Source organism: Chrysochloris asiatica, unplaced genomic scaffold (genome assembly GCF_000296735.1).
Source record: "Chrysochloris asiatica unplaced genomic scaffold, ChrAsi1.0 scaffold00161, whole genome shotgun sequence".
Classification (NCBI taxonomy): Eukaryota; Metazoa; Chordata; class Mammalia; order Afrosoricida; family Chrysochloridae; genus Chrysochloris; species Chrysochloris asiatica.
In genome coordinates, this window is record NW_006408679.1 from 244,375 (window position 1) to 264,028 (window position 19,654).

General features: G+C 37.1%; 1 protein-coding gene across 1 annotated transcript in view; it reads right to left on the bottom strand.

Annotated features, from left to right (window-relative positions):
- SDCCAG8 (serologically defined colon cancer antigen 8) overlaps positions 1-19,654 on the bottom strand; it is a gene marked incomplete at its 3' end in the record, with an annotated part of 318,486 nt that overhangs the window by 150,563 nt on the left and 148,269 nt on the right. The window contains exon 12 of the mRNA XM_006871153.1: positions 16,840-16,956. Within this exon, the coding sequence (XP_006871215.1) occupies positions 16,840-16,956 (117 nt within the window). The remainder of the gene's footprint in view (positions 1-16,839; positions 16,957-19,654) is intronic.

The window sequence follows — 19,654 nt, forward strand, 5'->3', positions numbered from 1 at the left end:
ATATATATAAATAGAAATTTGATACATATATCTGTTTGTTTTGACTCCCCATTTAGATGAAATCATAAGATTTATAGCCAAACTAAAAATGACAATCTAAAGTTCTTAAATCAAACCAGGACATAAAAGTCATCTTAGTATATATGACTTTAGAAAATCTCTGTGCAGGCAACTCTGAGCAAGTGAAAGAATTGTTTAATCTCTTGCACTGATGGTACAGTCTTTTGACTGGAACATTTCTACCTCCTCCATCTCTTTAAGTCTCTCTAAAAGTGTATTTTTACCTCCCTCTTCTCCTTGGTTGTCACTCTCTCTGAAAAGACATGAGTATTCCCTTGTGGTTTAATGGAGACTTCAACCATAGCTTGACTCAGATTTCCGAAGGTTGCTGCTACTGCATGCTGTCAAGTCAGTTCCAACTTATAGTGACCATGTATAGGGTTTTTGAGGCTGTAAAAAGTTACAGGAGCAGAAATCCTCATCTTTCTCCTGTGAATCTGAATTGCTGAACTTGTGGTTAGCAGCCCAACATGTAACCCACTACGCTACCAGAGCTCCTTTCTGAAGGCAGGCTAATGCTATTCTTTGCATGATTTATTGCCATGAAGAGAGATTATTAGTACTTCTGTTGTAAACAAAGACAGTCTATACAGACAGAAATTTCTCATTCTATATATTCTCATTCCTCATACAGAATTACAAAAATTCTCAGTAATGATTGAAGGAAGGCCAGAAATAAGGACACCATGGTTATCTTGTCTTTTCCCTAAAAGTAAAAATCATTTTAACTAATCTACTAAGTACAAATGGTAACATCAAAAATAGTTAAATTGATGGTCTGTTAAAAAAATGATATGAAAATCTAAACAACTTGTAATTTTTTAATAATCATGAACAACCTACAGCTCGTTCTATAATCTGTCTAATGCAGTTTCACACCAGACTCCAGCGAGGGGAAGGGAAATATACTGGGGCTCTGTGAAATCGGTAACATAATTTTTAAAAAAAGTTTTCATTTTGACAATTACAAGAAAAAACAACAACACGTTAACGGGAGCATATTCTGGGTCATCTAGGTTGAGAGCTGTCACAACATGTTGCATTCATGGGAGTACCGAGTGAAACACTGACAGTAAAAACAGTAACTATTGATGCCACATTTTACAAACATGAGTCCACTGATGTGTTCTCAGGGATCATGAAAACTCTGGCCAACGATATTGAACTTCATAGATTTTGTGAAAACTGGCTACTTCCTAAAAAACAAAACAAAACAAAAAAAAAACCCAAACCTATTTTTGACAGGTTGCTGGTATTTACAATCTTTCCAGTAGAACATCATTGTTAATTTAGGACAGGGCTCTAATCCTTAGTGCAGATTAAACAGTGTCTGTTTTGTAACTCAATTTAATGTTTTAGAAACCTAGGCATTTTATTGTTCTATTATCAATCTTAAGGAGTCCTGATGGTGCTCTAGGATAAGCATTGGGCTGCTAGCTACAAGGTCAGCAGTTCAAATCTACCAATGCCTCCATGGGAGAAAAACAAGGCTGTCAAGGCTGTCTGCTCTTGTACAAATTTACAGTCTCAAAAATCCTATATAGAGAGTCACTATGAGTAGGAACTTATTCGATGACAGGGACTGATTTTTGCTTTTTGGTGATTATCAATCATAATGGAAAATATACTATCCAAATTTATTGCTGATGGAAGCAAAATTTTATTCTTATAATCTTAATTCAAGTGTTATTGTTGTTAAGTGCCATTGAGCCAATTCCCACTCATAATGACCCTGTATAGGGTTTCTGAGGCTGGTGGGTTTGAACCACAGACTTTGCAGTTAGCAGTCCAGTACTTATTTTATAGTACATAACAGGACATAATTATTACTTTCATAAAGTTAGAATGACTAACTGGAAAATGTAAAATGACAGTTGGGATTCCATATACTTTTACTGATTTTATTAAAATGTAATTCATAATTTAGAAAGATAAGGATAAGGAAATATTGTCTACATTTCTAGAATCATATAAATTTAGAGCTAGAAAAAACCTAACTTTGTCACTTTTGAGAAAATTAAGGCTCAGATAGAGTTGCTTAGGACGTAAGCATAACCAAGGAGTCAGCTCTTAAGACACTTCATTGACAGGTAAATTAGTAATCTGCATACTCTGCTTAACCTTCTATCACTTTATTGGGGAAATCTACAATAAACCAACAATTCTTAAATCTAGAATTTGATCTAACATTTTAAATAAAATGACATATTTAAAATATTTTCTAGTACACAGACAACACTACTAATAAAGTGAAATGCAAACATTCCCAAAATACAATATGAGCTATCTACCTGATTTGAGAGTCCTGGTGTGGTGCTGTGGGATAAAGCACTGGACCACAAGGTCAGTTTGAACTGCAAGGACGGTGGTTTAAACCCACCAGCTGCTCTTTGGAAACCCTATACAGGATTGCTATAAATTGGAACCGACTCGATGGCATTTAACAGCAACATAGCACATGCAGTATAAGTAAGCAATGCATATTGCCATTTGGAATCTTATAGAAGGCCCTTTTCTATAGGCAATGTATCATATAGAAATGCATCACTTGAGGTATTGAGGTCAGGTATACAAGAATGCTATGGATGCAAAAGATATATATATTCTTTTGATACATTCTGTTTCCTACCCCTCAATACCTCTGCTCAAGCTGCCATGTTGGACCTTCCAGCCAAATGCCTCTCTCTCCCATCTATTCTGTGGAATATCCTAACTATCCTCCAAAGATTTGTGTCTCCCTCTTCTAGATACCCATAGCCTTTTGTAGCTTGAAGATACTGTGTTCTCTTGGACATATATTTATTTGCATACTCTTAAACACTCCCCCTTGTAAGGACGGAAAGTCATGCTAGACCAACATAGTGCACTCAAGATATAGAAGTTGAACTAAAGCAACAAGTTTAGAGAAAATTTTCTAAAATTGGAACAGTATGTGTTCTCTTCAAAAGAGGACTAACATAATTTTTCTGGCCATATTAAAGTGCTCGTTATGAAGACAAAACAACAACACAGAATAATGCTTATGATAATGTGAAGTGAAACAAGCAAAAATCATAATTATATCTGTTGTTGTTATGCACTGTTGAGTCACTTCTGACTCATAGTGAACCTGTGTAGGGTTTCCATGGAGCAGCTGGTGGGTTTGAACCACCAACCTTGTGGTTAGCAGTCCCTTGCTGATCCTACTAGGCTATGTTTACTGCTTGCAAATATGATATATACATATGAACAAATTGGAAGGTAAACATAATTTGGGCTATTGGACGATGGAATTACTGATTTCTGTGAATTAACTTATGTTTATTGTTTTAAACTATATACATACATGTTGTTGTTAAGTGCTGTTGAATTGTTTCTGACTCTAAGCAACCCTATATAGGGTTTCAAGGAGCTGCTGGAGGGTTTGAACTGCCAACCTTACATTTAGCAGCCCAGTGCCATACCAGAAGTTCATATGAATATTATTGATTACTATATGTGTATGAAAGGAGCTCGGGTAGCGTAGTGGTTACAAATCAGGATGCTTAACCTCAAGGTCAGCAGTTTGAAACTACAAGCTGTTCTGTGGGAGAAAGATGAGGCTTTCTGCGCCCATAAATATTTACAGCCTCAGAAACCCTGTGCAGGGTTGCTATGAGTCGGAACTGACTCCATGGTACTTAACAACAACATATGTATATGAAGTCCTGGTGTGGCACTGTAGGATCAGCACAGGTCTGTAAAACCACAAAGTCATCAGTTCAAAACCCATCAGCTACTCCTCAGAAACCCTATACAAGGTCGCTATGAGTAAGAACCAATTCGACAGCACTTAACAAACAAGAATCTTTATATGCAAGTTGTTACGTGCAATCGAGTCGGTCCTGATTCATAGTGACCCTATTCACAACAGAACAAAACAATGCCTGGTCCTGCGCCATCCTCACAACAGTTAGGTTTGAGTCCATTGTTGTTGGCACTGTGTCAATCCATCTTTTGGGGGTCTTCCTCTTTTTCACTGACCCTCCATTTTTCCAAGCATGATGTCCTTCTCCAGGGACTGGTTCCTCCTGATAATATGTCCAAAGTACAAGAGACAAAGTTTTGCTATTCTGACTTCTGAGGAGCATTCTGACTACTTCTTCTAAGACACAGTTGTTTGTTGTTTTGGCAGACCATGGTACTTTTAATATTCTTCGCCAACACCGTAATTCAAATGCATCTATTCTTCTAGAGTCTTCCTTATTTATTGTCCAACTTTCACATGCATATGAAGCAACTGAAAATACCATGGCTTGGATCAAGTACACCTTAGTCCTCAAACTGACATCTCTGCTCTTTAACATTTTAAAGTAGTCTTTTACTGCAGATGTGTCTAATGCAATACATCTTTTGATTTCTTGACTGCTACTTCCATGAGCAATGATTGTGAATCCAAGAAAAATGAAATTTTGACAACATCAATCTTTTCTGTTTATCATTATGTTACTTACTGTTTTAATTGTGAGGATTTTCATTTTCTTTATATTGAGGTGAAAGCCATACTGAAGGCTGTAGACTTTAATCATCAGTAAGTATTTCAAGTCCTCTTCGCTTCCAGCAAACAAGGTTGTGTCATCTGCACATTGCAGGTTGTTAATGACTCTGTAAACTGGTACTAGTGTTTCTATATTGTAAAACATCTTATGAAGCTGTCCTATGTCTCTCAGTCTGCTGGTCCACAATAGACACATATTCAAAAAACTGCTTCTACCTGGTAACTATCAGACTTACAGACTTGGTATTTAAGAAGACATTCTGCAAGGTTCGCAGGTTAATCTTGTATGAATACATTTTAAATTCACAAAAAGCACACTATTTTTAAAGAGAAAAAAAATACATATATCATCCATTGCTCATGAAATTGAAATAACAGTCATGAATCGCTTAATGCTCATGAAACCTTCTGTAAAACAGGACGTTCTTTGATTTTGACACTGTATGAACACCATAAAGCATAAAAAAAGAGTATCTTGAATGAAGTCCATGCCTTAGCATTGTCACTATGTTAAGAGAAATTCCCATCATTAGCAGTTTCTCTGTATCTGATAGAAGTCTCTCTCATGTTTTTGTTAGCCATGTAGATTTCAGTGGACCCTACCCTTTAACAGCTTGGAGAATTTTTTCTTTGTTTTTGACAGTAGTCAAGATTGTTGAGTGCTACATGCCAAAATCATGAGGAATAGTAGTCATTGATTTTCTACCCTTCATAGTGGTTACGAATCGGGCTGTGAACCTAAAAGGTCAGCGGTTCGAAACTACCAGCTGCTCCGCGGGAGAAAGATGAGGCTTTCTACTCCCGTAAGGATTTACACCCTCGGAAACCCTGTACAGGGTCGCTATGGGTCGGAACCGACTCGACGGCACACAACAACAACAACAACATATTGTTTAATAACTTCATTTCACTTCCAATTTGATACTTCTACTTTGCCTCTTAAGGAGCTCTGGTAGCGTAGTGGTTACGAATTGGGCTGCGAACCGTAAGGTCAGCGGTTCGAAACTACCAGCTGCTCCGCGGGAGAAAGATGAGGCTTTCTACTCCCGTAAAGATTTACACCCTCGGAAACCCTGTACAGGGTCGCTATGGGTCGGAACCGACTCGATGGCACTTAACAACAACAACAACTTTGCCTCTTACTGTTGCTAGCACTGGTATTGATGTATTTGGGAGCATGATGAACTTCATGGTGATATTTTTGAAAGAAAATTGAACAGACAGATAAGGCTACAACACTCAAGAGATTCATGATACATGAGATTGAATACTGCTGCCTACTAGACAGAGCATTCACCATTATACAGTAAAATGCTCTGTTAGAAAGTACAATGTAGTATAATACATACATAAGCCAGTAACATAGGTATTTACTGTGACTATCAAGATATCTGCATTATAGACTATGTACGAAGAAAAACGTGGCATCAGGATTGGAGGAAGACTCATTAACAACCTGCGATACGCAGATGATACAACCTTGCTTGCTGAAAGTGAAGAGGACTTAAAACATTTACTGATGAAGATCAAAGAGCACAGCCTTCTGTATGGATTACATCCCAATTTCAAGAAAACAAAAATCCTCACCACTGGACCAATAAACAACATTCTTATCAATGGAGAAAAGATTGAAGTTGTCAAGGACTTCATTCTTGGATCAACTACCAACGCTCATGGAAGCAGTAGTCAAGAGATCAAACGACGTATTGCATTAGGCAAATCTGCTGCACAAGACCTTTTGAAAGTGTCGAAGAGCAAAGATGTCAGCTTGAGGACTAAGGTGCACCTGACCCAAGCCATGGTATTTTCAATAACCTCATATGCATATGAAAGCTGGACAGTGAATAAGGAAGACCGTAGAAGAATTGATGCCACTGAGTTATGGTGTTGGAGGAGAATATTGAAAGTGCCATAGGCTACTGAAAGAATCAATAGATCTGTTTTGGAAGAAGTGCAGCCAGAGTGCTCCTTGGAGGCCAAGCTGGCCAAACTTCATCTCTCATACTTTGGACATATTGTTAGGAGGCACCAGTCACTGGAGAAGGATATTATGTTTGGTAAGGTGGAGGGTCAGAGAAAAAGAGGAAAACCCCCAATAAGATGGAATGGCCAAGTGGAAGCATCAATGGACTCAAGTATGGCAACAGTAGTGAGGTTGGCCCAGGATTGGGCAATGTTTCCTTCTGCTGTGAATAACGTCGCCAATGGGTTGGTACCGACTTGATGGCACCTAATAACAACAACATGCATATGGAAGTGCAATTTGCTTTGTATATAAGAGATTTGAGATCTATGTGTTGTGTGTGGGAAGCTATTGCATTCATTATATTCCACTGTTTGATCAGGATTTCTAAACATAACTTTTTAGAACAATGGGTGGCTGGACATTACTCAACTGGCATTGCATGGCACATGACTATATAGCAAAATCTCTATTTCTTTAGGGGCAATAGCAGATGAACTTTATGACTACCCAAAAAATATAAAAATATTCATGGGGTTCATTTACAATTTATAGTTCTATCCAAAGGCAAACATTTCTCAATTTTTTATTGCATAAAGCATATTGTTTCCCAGTGAACTTGGTTTTACTTCCTATTTGTACCTTTCAGTGCTAAACACACCTTTGCTCTTTCCAGAGATATTGCTTATGCTTACACATCTGGGTTTTTTTAAAGTAAATTATTTAAAGGAAATCGGATGAGTAAAAATGAGCAGGCGTTTTACTGAGCATATTGATTTCTACATAGTGTTTCTAAGAGGTGATTCTATACTGCCAGCTAAAACTACTGCTCCAGTCATTAACAAACTTTGTTGTTGTTGTTGTAAGTGCCATCGACTCTGTTCTGACTCACAACCACCCTGTACAGCTGGTGGGTTTCAACTGCCACATAGGTTTTCAACTTAGTATTTTTCACTGACTTGATTCTAAACTGCTGGTTTGTATAAAAAAGAAAAAACCATAATTTTTTTTACAGCTAATTTTGTGAATTTACCAACAAAATTATTGTATAAAATGAAGAAATTAATTTAGCGTGGTATTTTAGAAAAATAATAAATTCTGTAATTTAAGACTTAATAAGTGGGGATAATTTAGGTTATTTGCATAATCAAATAACTTATATTTGTCTCATTCAAACATCTCACAGGATAGGAACAAAAGAGGCTGATTTATTAGACATACGCCAGGCTGATGAGTTTTCTCAAAAATCTTGGTTAAGCTGTGATAAGAACACAAATTTATCTAAGCATGCTGAACAATGCTTTAGGGCATACTTAGAGAAGATGGTATTAAAAGAAAAAAAAAAAAAAAAAGCTTTATTGCATCACACACATTGAACCAGATTCTCCCTCTCATGGGCTGTAGCCAGCATGAAGTTCACACTCCATTAATTTGCACTTGTCGATATGCTGCTTTGCAAGTATTCTTAAGGCATGTTCATATGTATTCTCTGTCTTCTCAACTAGAATATAAACTCCCTAAGGGCAGGACCTGGGTCTTACGGTTATTAGCCCCACAGTGACTAGTGGACTGGTCTGGGTAAGCCAGGCCCCCTCTAACTACTGGAGTCTGAGTGAGGAGCAGGAGAGGAATGTGCAAAGTCTTACAGCACTGAAAGAGGGTGCGAAGAAGACTGGAGAGCTCCTCTGTCATCACCAGGACAGAGTGATTACATGTGCTAAAGGCCCCTGTCCCAGCCGTGTTTTAGACATAGAAGTGAGACTGCAGGTGGTAGTTGGTATGTCTCTAAAATCTAGCTCCCAAGAAGCGACAATTACCTCAGTATAGTCCCAAAATGTCTGTTTAAGAGAGTACATAGCTGTACAAACACAAAAGAAGAGAATAGAAATGAATGAGATGTGACTTTCTTTTCTACTGCAGGTGCTAGGTTACAAGTAGCAAAGTCTGCATATACCCACTTTTAACAGACACATTTCTAGGAAGTTTCCAGAATCAAGTAGAGGACAGTTAACCTCAAGAGGTACATTAGCTGGTTCTTCAGGTAAAAAGCACATTGCTGCTACTATTTAAAACTAAAAAAATCAGCAAAGAAAGTAGCATAGTATGTTGTAGCAAACTACTTAAATCTTTTTCCTATCAGAAAGTTCTTATTTGGGGCTAGTGTGATTCCAGTTGCTGTGATTAAAATCTTTCATATTGACGATCTAGACTAGGTATTTGACTTTCTCCTTGAAATAATATGTCAAGTCCTTGAAGATAGTGAAGTAACTTTTCAGTCTTCTCTAAGTGGCTGTGGTGGTGGTGGTTTTGTACCACTGAGTCAGTTCCAACTCATAGCAACCCTGTATAGGGTTTCCAAGACTGGACATTTTTACAGGAACAGAAAGCCTCATCTTTCTCCCATGGAGCAACTGGTAGATTTGAACTACTGGCCTTGTGGCTAGCAGCCCAGCTTGTAATTCACTCTGCTAAGAGGGCTCCCTTTTCTCTCAGTTGTTCTTGTTGTTAAGTGCCATCGAGTCGGTTCTGACCTGTATAAGGTTTCTGAGAAGTGCCTGGTGAGCTTGAAGCACCAACTTTGTGGTTCAAACTGACTTTGCAGTCTAGCACACTGACCCACAATTCTTTAACTTTTTTTTTATGGCTTTTATTTCTCTGTTATTAAATAATTTGTCTTATAAAGGACTTACGGAAGGACTTCCACAAAGTTATACACTTATAAAATCGATATACTTCTCTCAACAAATTAGCCAGTTAAATCAACTGAACTTCATCATGGATACCATCCACGTTCACTGGCAGTCTTAAATTTCTGGCCCATACTGCTGTGGATATGCACAATCCTCAAAGTCTTTTTTGCCCTAATAGTTCTAGCCAAATTTTTATGATCAATTTCCTTCGCATATGTGTGCCACCCTTAAATATTTACTTTGATTACGCCACTAAGAGCATTTTGAACTTAAATGCTCTTAACTCAAAATTAGCACAAATAAACCTTCTATATGATTTATCATAGTTTGGGGGCAAAAATAGTATCAACTGGAAAACGAAACTGTGAATACGAAACTATACTGCATCCAAGCCATTTAAGTCATTATCTAGGCATGAACTACAAATAATATAATGATACTATAGCCAGTCATATATTCACTTGATGACTGAGAAACCAGGGATACAGCACATTTGCTGTTGTTGTTGTTAGGTGCCATCGAGTTAGTACCGACTCATAGCGACCTTATGCACAGCAGAACAAAACACTGCCCGATCCTGGGCCAACCTCACTACTGTTGCCACGCTTGAGTCCATAGATGCTGCCACTTGGCCAATCCATCTCGTTGGGGGTACTGCACTCAAACCCCATTAAGTTATCATTGTAGGTTGATGGGTCTTAAAATTAAAAGCTTCACAGTCAAGTAAGGCAAGGGAAATTTTAAAAATACAGCTGCATTTCTATACCGCAGGAAGGGGTTAGCAAGCCTTTTTCTGTAAAGGGTCAGACAGTAAATATTTGAGGCTGTGCAAACCATGTGGTCTCTGCCACAACTCAACAACTATGCCACTGTAGTATGAAAGCAGCAATAGACAAGATGCAAATTAATAAAAGTTTTATTCTTACAGATAAAACTTATCTGTAAGAAAGCTTGTAAGCCCGTCTTTAGCCTATAACTAATTGGAATACCTAAAAAGGGTTCTAGAAATTTGCCCAGTGAAATAGGCTTCTTGTTAAGCCTTTGTAGAGTATAGGATCTTAGGTGGAATCCTGAGCCCCATCCAGAACCTTCTGAGGTGGGACAGTCCCACTTGAAAGGACATGCAGACCAACAAGAGGAACAGAAGATAATTCTTGAAAGAAAGAGCAGCAGGAAAACAAACCAAAACAACAACAAAAAAAGCAGATCAAGCAAGCTGTTTGCCTGGGAGCCATCAAGGAAAGAAAAGTCAGCCCTTTAGGACAAAGCCCCTTCCAAGAATGAAACTCAAAGGGAACTTATGAGCAGGCTTGTAGGCTCACTGGTGACCTTGTTGGTTAATTTGTGAGTGGAAGTAGGGGGAAAGGCAGTAATGAAGACATGGACTGAGTTTGACTTTGAGATGAGAGAAGAGGAAGGACTGATTGTTCCAAAGTTTGGGGAGATTTGAGAACTCCTGATCCCATGGACACTGACCTAGCCACTGGGGGCTAGAGCTGAGCGTGAAGAGTCCAGCTGATCTGAAATGGGAGGAGGCATGCAAGGATGCCCAAACTTGTAGATAGTACCCATTTGACCTAGCTTTGATGGTTTGATGATCAGAACTCTACTAGAGGAAGATAAAGAAATTTGATACAAGAAGCAAGTGTAAATTGCTACAATTTGATGAACTTGACCTTTGCTTATGGATGTCGGTATTCAAAATACCAAGAGGAAAGGAGTCTTCACATCAAAGACCAAGCCTATCCCCTTAGTACACAGGGTTGAAAAGTGGGTAACCTAGACAATGGCTACCTAAAATCGGGGGAAGGGACCTATAAAGGCACAAAGTGACTGGTTTACAAGTTTTCAAGAATGTGCTTAGTTTCAGAGTGAGAGGGGAAGGTGCAATCTCCACTGTTGAGGATGGGGATGGGATTTTTTTTTTTTTAATTTAATAGTAATTGTTAATCATAACCATCAAAGTAGAAGATGTGTAACAAAAAGTGGGGAAGAGTTCATGTTACATTCCAGGAACAGAAGACCTTAGGGCTATCAAGAGGGAAGAGCATGAGTGGAGTGTGGGATCCTAACCAGAGAAGCAGCTACACCAGAGATGGAGGCAGAGGTGATGGCATGGAGAGATACAGCAGCTGAGGACTCTAGACCCATGGAAAAAGAACGGCTGTGTGCTAACATGCAGGAGGCTGGCTTGCAAAATGCGTTCTTTGGTTGTTTAAACAAATACATATTTCTGCAGGTTTGGTGTACATCAAGGGTGGGGGAAAAAGAGGTAATAGAGGCAGAGGCAAATACTATTAACCGATGGTATACGGAGGGGATTATAATCATTGCAATGCAACAAAATACTATTGGTTGAATGCAAAAACCAATGTTCTGCCATGTAAATGATCACTCAATTCACAATAAAAGCTTAAAAAAAAAAAAAAACTATTCGTAAAGAGGCAGCAGGCTAGAACTAGTCCATGGGTGGTAGTTTGCCAACCCTGTTTCTTAGATTCAGAGTGCATGGACATGTTAAATATACATGCTTGTCTGCATATATAAGTGGAGGTATATATATGTAAAAAGATGGCAACAAGACATCCCCCCACATTACTCTGCACAACTGGGTTCAATAATTCATTGGGGACTCAGACACCATACTCAGAGTTATGGGGTTTATTAGGGATGTTAACAGGTTACAATTTAGGGTCAGAAATGTTCAGGGCAGTTTTTCTTGTCAGAAAAGCCTCTACTCAGTGATGCCAACCAGGTCTCTCTCTGCTCGGCCAACGTTACAACGCTCTTTTAGGGCTGCTGATAAATGCCCACAGAACACACCACTCCACCTGAAACCTCAGTCCGAAGGCACTCAGCTCTAGCTTCTTGGATTAGCAAACCTAGCCCTAGCCCACCCACAATTAAGTACCTGAAGGTACCCCTTTGTGTCCACAGTCACTCAGCTTTACTTGTCTTTGGGCTGGAAAGCCCAGCACTCTGTTTCATGTTCTGGTTCTTGGTTTTACTACTACTGTTCATCTGCCACTCCTCCAGTGTCATGGCTATCTGTCTCTGGGTCAAAGAGATTCAATGCGTAGGGAGCTCAGGACCCAAAGGATATGCTCTACTCTGGACTCCTCTCTGATAGTAGTGAGCATTCCCCACTCCTGCTTCTGAGAGGGCTCATAAAATAGTCCAGGTTTTCAAAATAACAATTAGCCCTGTTAACAATCTCAGCTGAACATATAATCCACCTTCTCTTACCCTACCTATCAGGAAGAGGTCATTTGGTGGACATTAAGCATTTCATGGCACCACAATGTATGTGCATTAGCATATCAAATCTCTGTTTGCCTGTACCTTCAGCCAGGGCAGCCTCAGGGACAGGTGATTAGCTCAGTCACATAGTGTTTCATGTTCAGATGGGTCCTGTGCTTGCAGTTTAGTGCTCTGTGGTTGGAAACTTGAAATTTTTGATAATTATATCTTGTAATAATATGTTTTGTAAGTAAAGTCTGATGGAACAATAAACACTCTCTGGGAGCTTGGTATTGCTTCTCCACTGCCTACCTGCAGTTTGGGGCAGTATTCAAACACCTCTTCCCCACTGAGCTTCCTTCTTTCTGCCCCCACCCTGTGACCATTGCCACCCTCCACCCAAGGTCATGATCAGGTCATGTTGCTAGTGGGAGTGAAGAGAAGGGACTATGTTTTCTGCCCCTTTTTTGCCCCTCGAGGACGGGACCCTGGGCATGCACACCCTGCCATCTCAGGATAAGGCATGTGATTGATAAGCATCTGTGCCCAGGGTTGAAGCACTACATCCTATTCTGTGCGTTGTTACAGGTACCAAGCATGTTTCAGTAAAATCTCTTGGTGGGGAAGTTTTGGGAAGGGGAGACTGACTCTGGAGGTTTTGGCATTCCCCACCCCAATTTGGGTCACAGTGCGTATAGGTCCAGTAGCTATCAGGAAGAAAACCTAGAGGAAGCCAGTGGGTCACATGTGCATGTCTAACCCAATGGGCAGGCCCCCAGGCACCTGGGAGGTCTATACTGGCCCATGAGTATCCCGGTGCTGGAGGAAGCCAGCAATATAGTCAATAACAAACAGAAAACACCATGACAGGTCAAAAGAAAGGTTGCTGAATAAAAGAAAAAGCTTGTATTTCAGTATCTGTAATGGCACTTTTTTTGTTTTGACTTTTTGAACAAGAGGCTTGCACTTTCTTTTTGCTCTGGGTCCTGATCAAAGGTTAAGGGATAAAAAGAATCATTTTTTGAGATATGTCTAACAAGATGGAGCTTGACAAAGAAAATTCCACTCACTCATCACTCAGTTCAAAGTCAGCTAACCCTTGTAATGCAATGGTAAAGCAGCGCTTCTTGCAGCGTTCCTAACTCTAAAATTAATGATTTAGGTCTCAGACTCTAAGAGGCTGCTTTCTGGATATATGAAATAATCAGGAATGCTGCAGGATAACCATTTCTCCCAACTAGTTTGCTACAGGATTATTATTCTTTAGAATGACTGAGGCATCTTATAAACATAGAGCACAATAAAAATATTATGTATCAGATTCAATAAGACAACAACACGCAAATAAAGTTACATTTTTTACTGAGAGTCCCCTCTATTTCCTACTAAACAAGTAGTATTCTAACATACAAAAGTATATCTGATTTCTTGATTTGAGTAACCATCTATAAAACAAATATTTTTGAGGCAGTCAAGGCAATTTGAATATGGGCTCGGCATTATATGAGATTAAAGAATTATAGTTAATATTGTTAGGTGTGATAATGAGGGTGCTTAGGTAAAACATTTCCTTTACAGGTGAATATTGAAGTACTTATGAGTTAAACAAGATAATGTCTGAGGATTGCTTTTAAAACCTCAGCAGCAGCAGAAGAGGAGGAATATGAAGAAGAAAAAGATGATGAAGGAAACAATGAAGCCAAAGACAACAAAGTAGACAGAAAGAAAATGAAACACAGATGGAATAAGATTAGGAAGTGATGGACCCAGGTGACTGAAATGTGGAAGTTCATTACAACATTCCCTTTTTCCTTCCATCTTTAAATTTCCCTAGCAGAGTATGTTTATATGTGTGTGTGTATGCATGCATTTATATGTACATGTATATATATCTTGAATGCACATGTGTGTGTATACCTGTTGCCTACAAATTTTTCTAATACAAATCAGTGCAGAGAGCTCACTCATTCTCCTCCACACCAAGCATCTTTTTATGTGTGCAATAAGTAGCCTCTGAGGTTGACAGAAGTTCTTGCAGCTGAAGAGATACAAAAGAGTTGATGGGAAGGATAATTCACCCATGGGTTCCTGACACAATATAAAGACAGAAAAAGGGAAAGTGGGAGGAATAGACTGTCATTGTCACTCTCCTAACCTTTCCTTCTAATTATGCCCGAGTCATGGCTCAGGTCACAAGGAAAATGATCTTGGTGGCCAACCATTTGCCCTATCTTAGCCACATCAAAAAAAGCTCTTGTTCTCATCACATTCCAATCTCACAGTTTCCCACTTTAAAAATGTATCAAGTGGTCAGATTAAGTAGAATACAGATACAATGACTATATTATGAAAGGAACTTGGTTTGTAAACCTGGAGCTATCTTTCCTGTTATTCTGAACTGTATGATATATAAAGCAAATTTAAACACACTTTGTATTGTTTATATTACATATCTCAGATAAATGCTGAACATGCCCAGTTTTTAAAGTTAAATGTAAATTTTCTCTTGAGTACAGATGGTGGCCAAGCAATGTAACTCTTTGGTCTTACAGACAGAAGGTCAGGTCATGGCTGAAAGACCAAAGAACAATTGCTGCTTTGGTAGTCCAAATCATCCATGGAATAAGACACCACTAGTTTCTTTTCTGAAACTGTCTGTTCAATACAAAATAGTTACAAAAAGTACCTTTAAGATTTCCTCACTTTCTGTTCATGAAAAATAGCAACAAGCACATCACATCTTGTAACTGTGCAGGGACTTTATTCCTAATGCTATGAACCAAAAAGGCACATTTCCATGTAAAAACTTAACAGTAAGAACCATTATGGAAACTGCTAATGCTTCATTACTGGTTAGGACAGTTTTACAATGGAAAGCTGCTCTTTTTAAAATCCTGCAACTTTAGCTTCCACATTATTACTGGTTAATTACAATGAAATACAGTGCTTAAAACATATTGCTAGGACTTCTAACCAGGTTATTTCTTTACCAGTGCTATTGCTCCTAGAGTGTTTTTCTCACCAGAAAATTATAATTGTATTTTAAATAATTCAGACACTTGTGTTTACTATATTGTTTTAGTTAGTCCAAAATACTGTGCTTGAAAAATGTAGTAGAATATTAACAAAAGGAATATAATACTAGTGAGCATGCTAATATGATATCTTTGATTTAAAAAACTATTACATCAAAAGAGAAAATTTCTGTGTTTGATTTGGTAGTCGTAGGCCTGAGTCCAGTAGAAAGGATTTTCAATTTCATTACCAGGTACGCCCCCAACTGGATCAAATAAAACAATTTCCCTGTTCATACATGCTAACAATGAAAGAATCTTCTGAAAGATAAAAACTTATTGTAACACTGAATACAGTGGTACAAAAGCAGAATTTTAATTTCCAGGATTGTAATTAAGTGGCTGGGATTTCAGTTACAACTTGAATGATGTTTTGTATTAAATTTCATTATCACTTTCACGTTGAATATTTTTCTCATTGGTTTCACATTTTTTTTATGTAATTATGCTCATTACGTTGAAGGAAAATATGCTAAAAATGATTTTAAAAAATCCTTGAGCTAGAAATATATTTGAAATAAATTTACTTGGGGGTACATATTTTAAAATTGTAATTTATTTAAAATGTTGATGATGGGAATTCAATCTTATTTTAATAAGAAAAGATCAAACCACTTATTTGTTCTGACTATAAAAAATGAGCCTTCAGTGTCTGTACTGTCATGTAAAAATAATAAATCAAAAGTCAGTTTATTAAAATTGCCTCTCTAAAAATGTTATCCGTGTTGTCAATTAAAACTGGAGTATCTAATGATCTCAGTAAAGATATAACATAAAACATCTGCTTAAACTGAAATTCAAGTCAGCTACATTTCCCCCTAACATTTATAATTTCACTATATTAAGGCTTTCTGAGCAAAAGTATTCATGGTTATCTTAGTTAAAACTGGTTTCACTCTGCCAACAATCAATTTGATTGACATATTTATATATCAACCCATCTCATCTCAGAAATTTTAAACTTTTTCATTTTAAATTGGATTCAAGTTGGCATCCTTCAAGAAGTTTATGGACGTATATTTTCAGTTCAAAATGTGCATTAGAACTTTTTAATTTCTTTGTAAGTAATAGATAAACATATCCAAATGTATATTTATGACCTGTCAGATTGGATTTGTATATGCATGCAGTTGTATTCTCACCATTTTAGGTGATAATTTTAGGCAACTATAAATGAAACTGGATGATTCCATTAGATACAATGTAAAAGAAACAATTAGGACTAAAACCACATCAACTTCAGAAAGACCGTTACTATGTGTTTAATTGCTCTAGTCATCTTTTGTCATCTCTTACCTGATCTTTCATTTCAAGATCCCTTTTAGTTTTTGTTCTGTACTCTCTGTGCTCCTTTTCTGCCTCATCTTTCTCCATTTTGGCTTTATTCAACTGATAGCGCATTTCTCCACACACCTGTTAAGTTTAAAAGCAAGATCAATAGCTGTTAGAATCTACCAGGCAATGCTTACAAAGAGATCTTCTGGTGCCCCCTAGAGGTCATATAAATAAAATACAACAGGAGTTTTCTAAGAATGACATTTTCTATTGGTATAGCCTAAAATAAAATTTGGAGATAATATCAGGGATTATCAAATCAAATAACTCCAAATTACAGATTTTAAAATGCATAACTAAGAAAGTTAAGTAACATGCTTAGGATTATTTTAAGCAAAATGACTATTTCAATAGCACATTATCATCCAAAATATACTATCATTCAAATTTTGTTGTTGTTTTGAACCCTGCTGTTCAAATTGACCTAAAACTCCACATGAGGACTCCAATTCCAAGTATAGTGATCTTATATAGGACTAAATGAGATTATTTACTAAAATATTTCACAACATTATTACTAACTCAAGTTATTCTGGTTAAATTAAATATAAAAAGATAGTGAGAATTGTTGCAAAATTTGAAGGATATAATCAATGTTACTGAATAATAGATGTGAAAATTGTTGAGATAGCATATGCTTTGTTATGCATATTTTCACAATAAAAATGTTTAAAATTTTATAAAATGTTTTTCTTAAGAGTTCATCATTTAAACATTTCCTTAAATTTGTCTTTGTTCACAGACTCTACTAACGATATTTCAGTGTACAGTACCCAGAATTTTCTGCAAGCTTTGTAAATAAATTTGATCCTATCCAAAGTAATGGATTCCTGGTGTGGCACTGTAGAATAAATGCTGGACCATAAGGTCAGTTTGAACCTCGAGGTTGGCAGTTCAAACTCATTAGCCAGTCTTCTGAAACCCTATACAGGGCTACTACAAATTGGAACTGACTTGAAGGCACTTAAAAAAACAACAATCAAAAGTAATAGACAGGAACTAAGCTAGATTTAAGTAAATCGATTTTAATAGATAATTAAGTGAAGAACATATTTGGTATCATAAAAATGCTGCTTATTATCCTTCAAACAATTTGTTTCATTTCATAATCCACAGTGTGTACAGACAAAAAAAAGCATACTTTGTAAATTCAATTAGCAAATAAATCTAATAAATGATGTACCTTTTTGTTGTTGTTGTTGTTAGATGCCATCGAGTTGGTACCAACTCATAGCGACCTTATGCACAGCGAAACACTGCCCAATACTGGGCCAACCTCACTACTGTCACCATGCTTGAATCCATTGATATGAACCTTTTTAGATAACTGCTAAATAGGCTTCTAATTTATAAATAACAAGTTTTTAAGAAGTTTAAAACTTTTCTATTTTGGAATTTCTTTAAAAAATGTTGGCTCAGGGAACTTTAGAAATTAGTTTCGTCCTTACAGATGTACTAGAATATCATAAAGCCTTTCCACATTTCCCATGTTCAAATAAAAAGTACTCTTTCAAATAAACTAATTTGGCTTTAAAAGTTACAGTGAAAATATAAAAGAAAAGTCAGTAAGCTTCTCCCCAGTGGCTCTCAGAAAACCAGAACACAAAATTCAATGACCAAAATTCCTATTTGAATTGCCTTCATTATCTGAAGTTAAAACTCCTCATTTTAAAAAGGTAGTAATTTTTAAAACGACATTTATTTTGAAACTAAATAAAGTTTACAATTAAGAGTGAGAAAATTTGAAGAGCCCTAATTTATTCATCATTATTTCCCATTATTCCAATCTATCTGATCTGTTTGTGATTAAAAAAAAAAAATTCTTAAACTATAATATTGGAAAATAATTATACAACCATAATGTCTAAAACTCAACACTTTAAAAACTTATTATGCAATAAATGTCTAAATGTCAGATTTAAATTTATATCAATCTTTAATTTTACTTTTAAAGTGCCCTTGTCCATAACATAGCATATCAACAATTAAAATGAGCCAGGATTATGTTATCTCAGGGCTGGAAGCACCTTCAAGACCATTTAATTCAATTACTCCTCTGATGTTTTGGCTCTTTTGGACAGTTTTAGAGACCGAGGAATTATTCTTTGCTGCATCACATTTCAACAGAAAGCTCTCTCCCAGTAATGATCTGAAAAGAATCTCTTCACAATTCTCACCCATAAATCTGGGTTGCCCATTTTCCATGCATTAAACACTAAAGACCGAAGACCAGAAGAGTTGTGGGATGACATCAAGAACATCATACATTAAGAGAGCAAAAAGTCATTAAGAAGACAAGAAAGAAGGAAAAGGTCAAAATGGATGTCAGAGGAGACTCTGAAACTTGCTCTCCAGCATAGAGAAGCTAAAGCAAATAGAAGAATTGAAGAGGTCCAAGAGCTGAATAGAAAATTTCAAAGATCAGCTCAAGAAGATAAAACCAGGTGCTATAATAAAATATGCAAAGATTTGGAACTAGAAGACCAAAAGGGAAGAACATGGTCAGCATTTCTCAAGCTGGGGGAACTGAAGAAAAAATTAAAGCCTCGACTTTCGTTACTGAAAGATTCTCTGAGCAAATTATTGAATGATGCAGAATGCATCAAGAGAAGATGGAAGGAATACACAGAATCATTGTATCAAAAGGAAATTGTTAATGTTCAACCATTTCAAGAGGTACCATATGAATAAGAGCCAATGATACTCAGGGAGGAAGTCCAAAGTGCATTGAAAGAATTGGCAAAGAACAAGGCACCAAGAATTGATGGAATAAAAA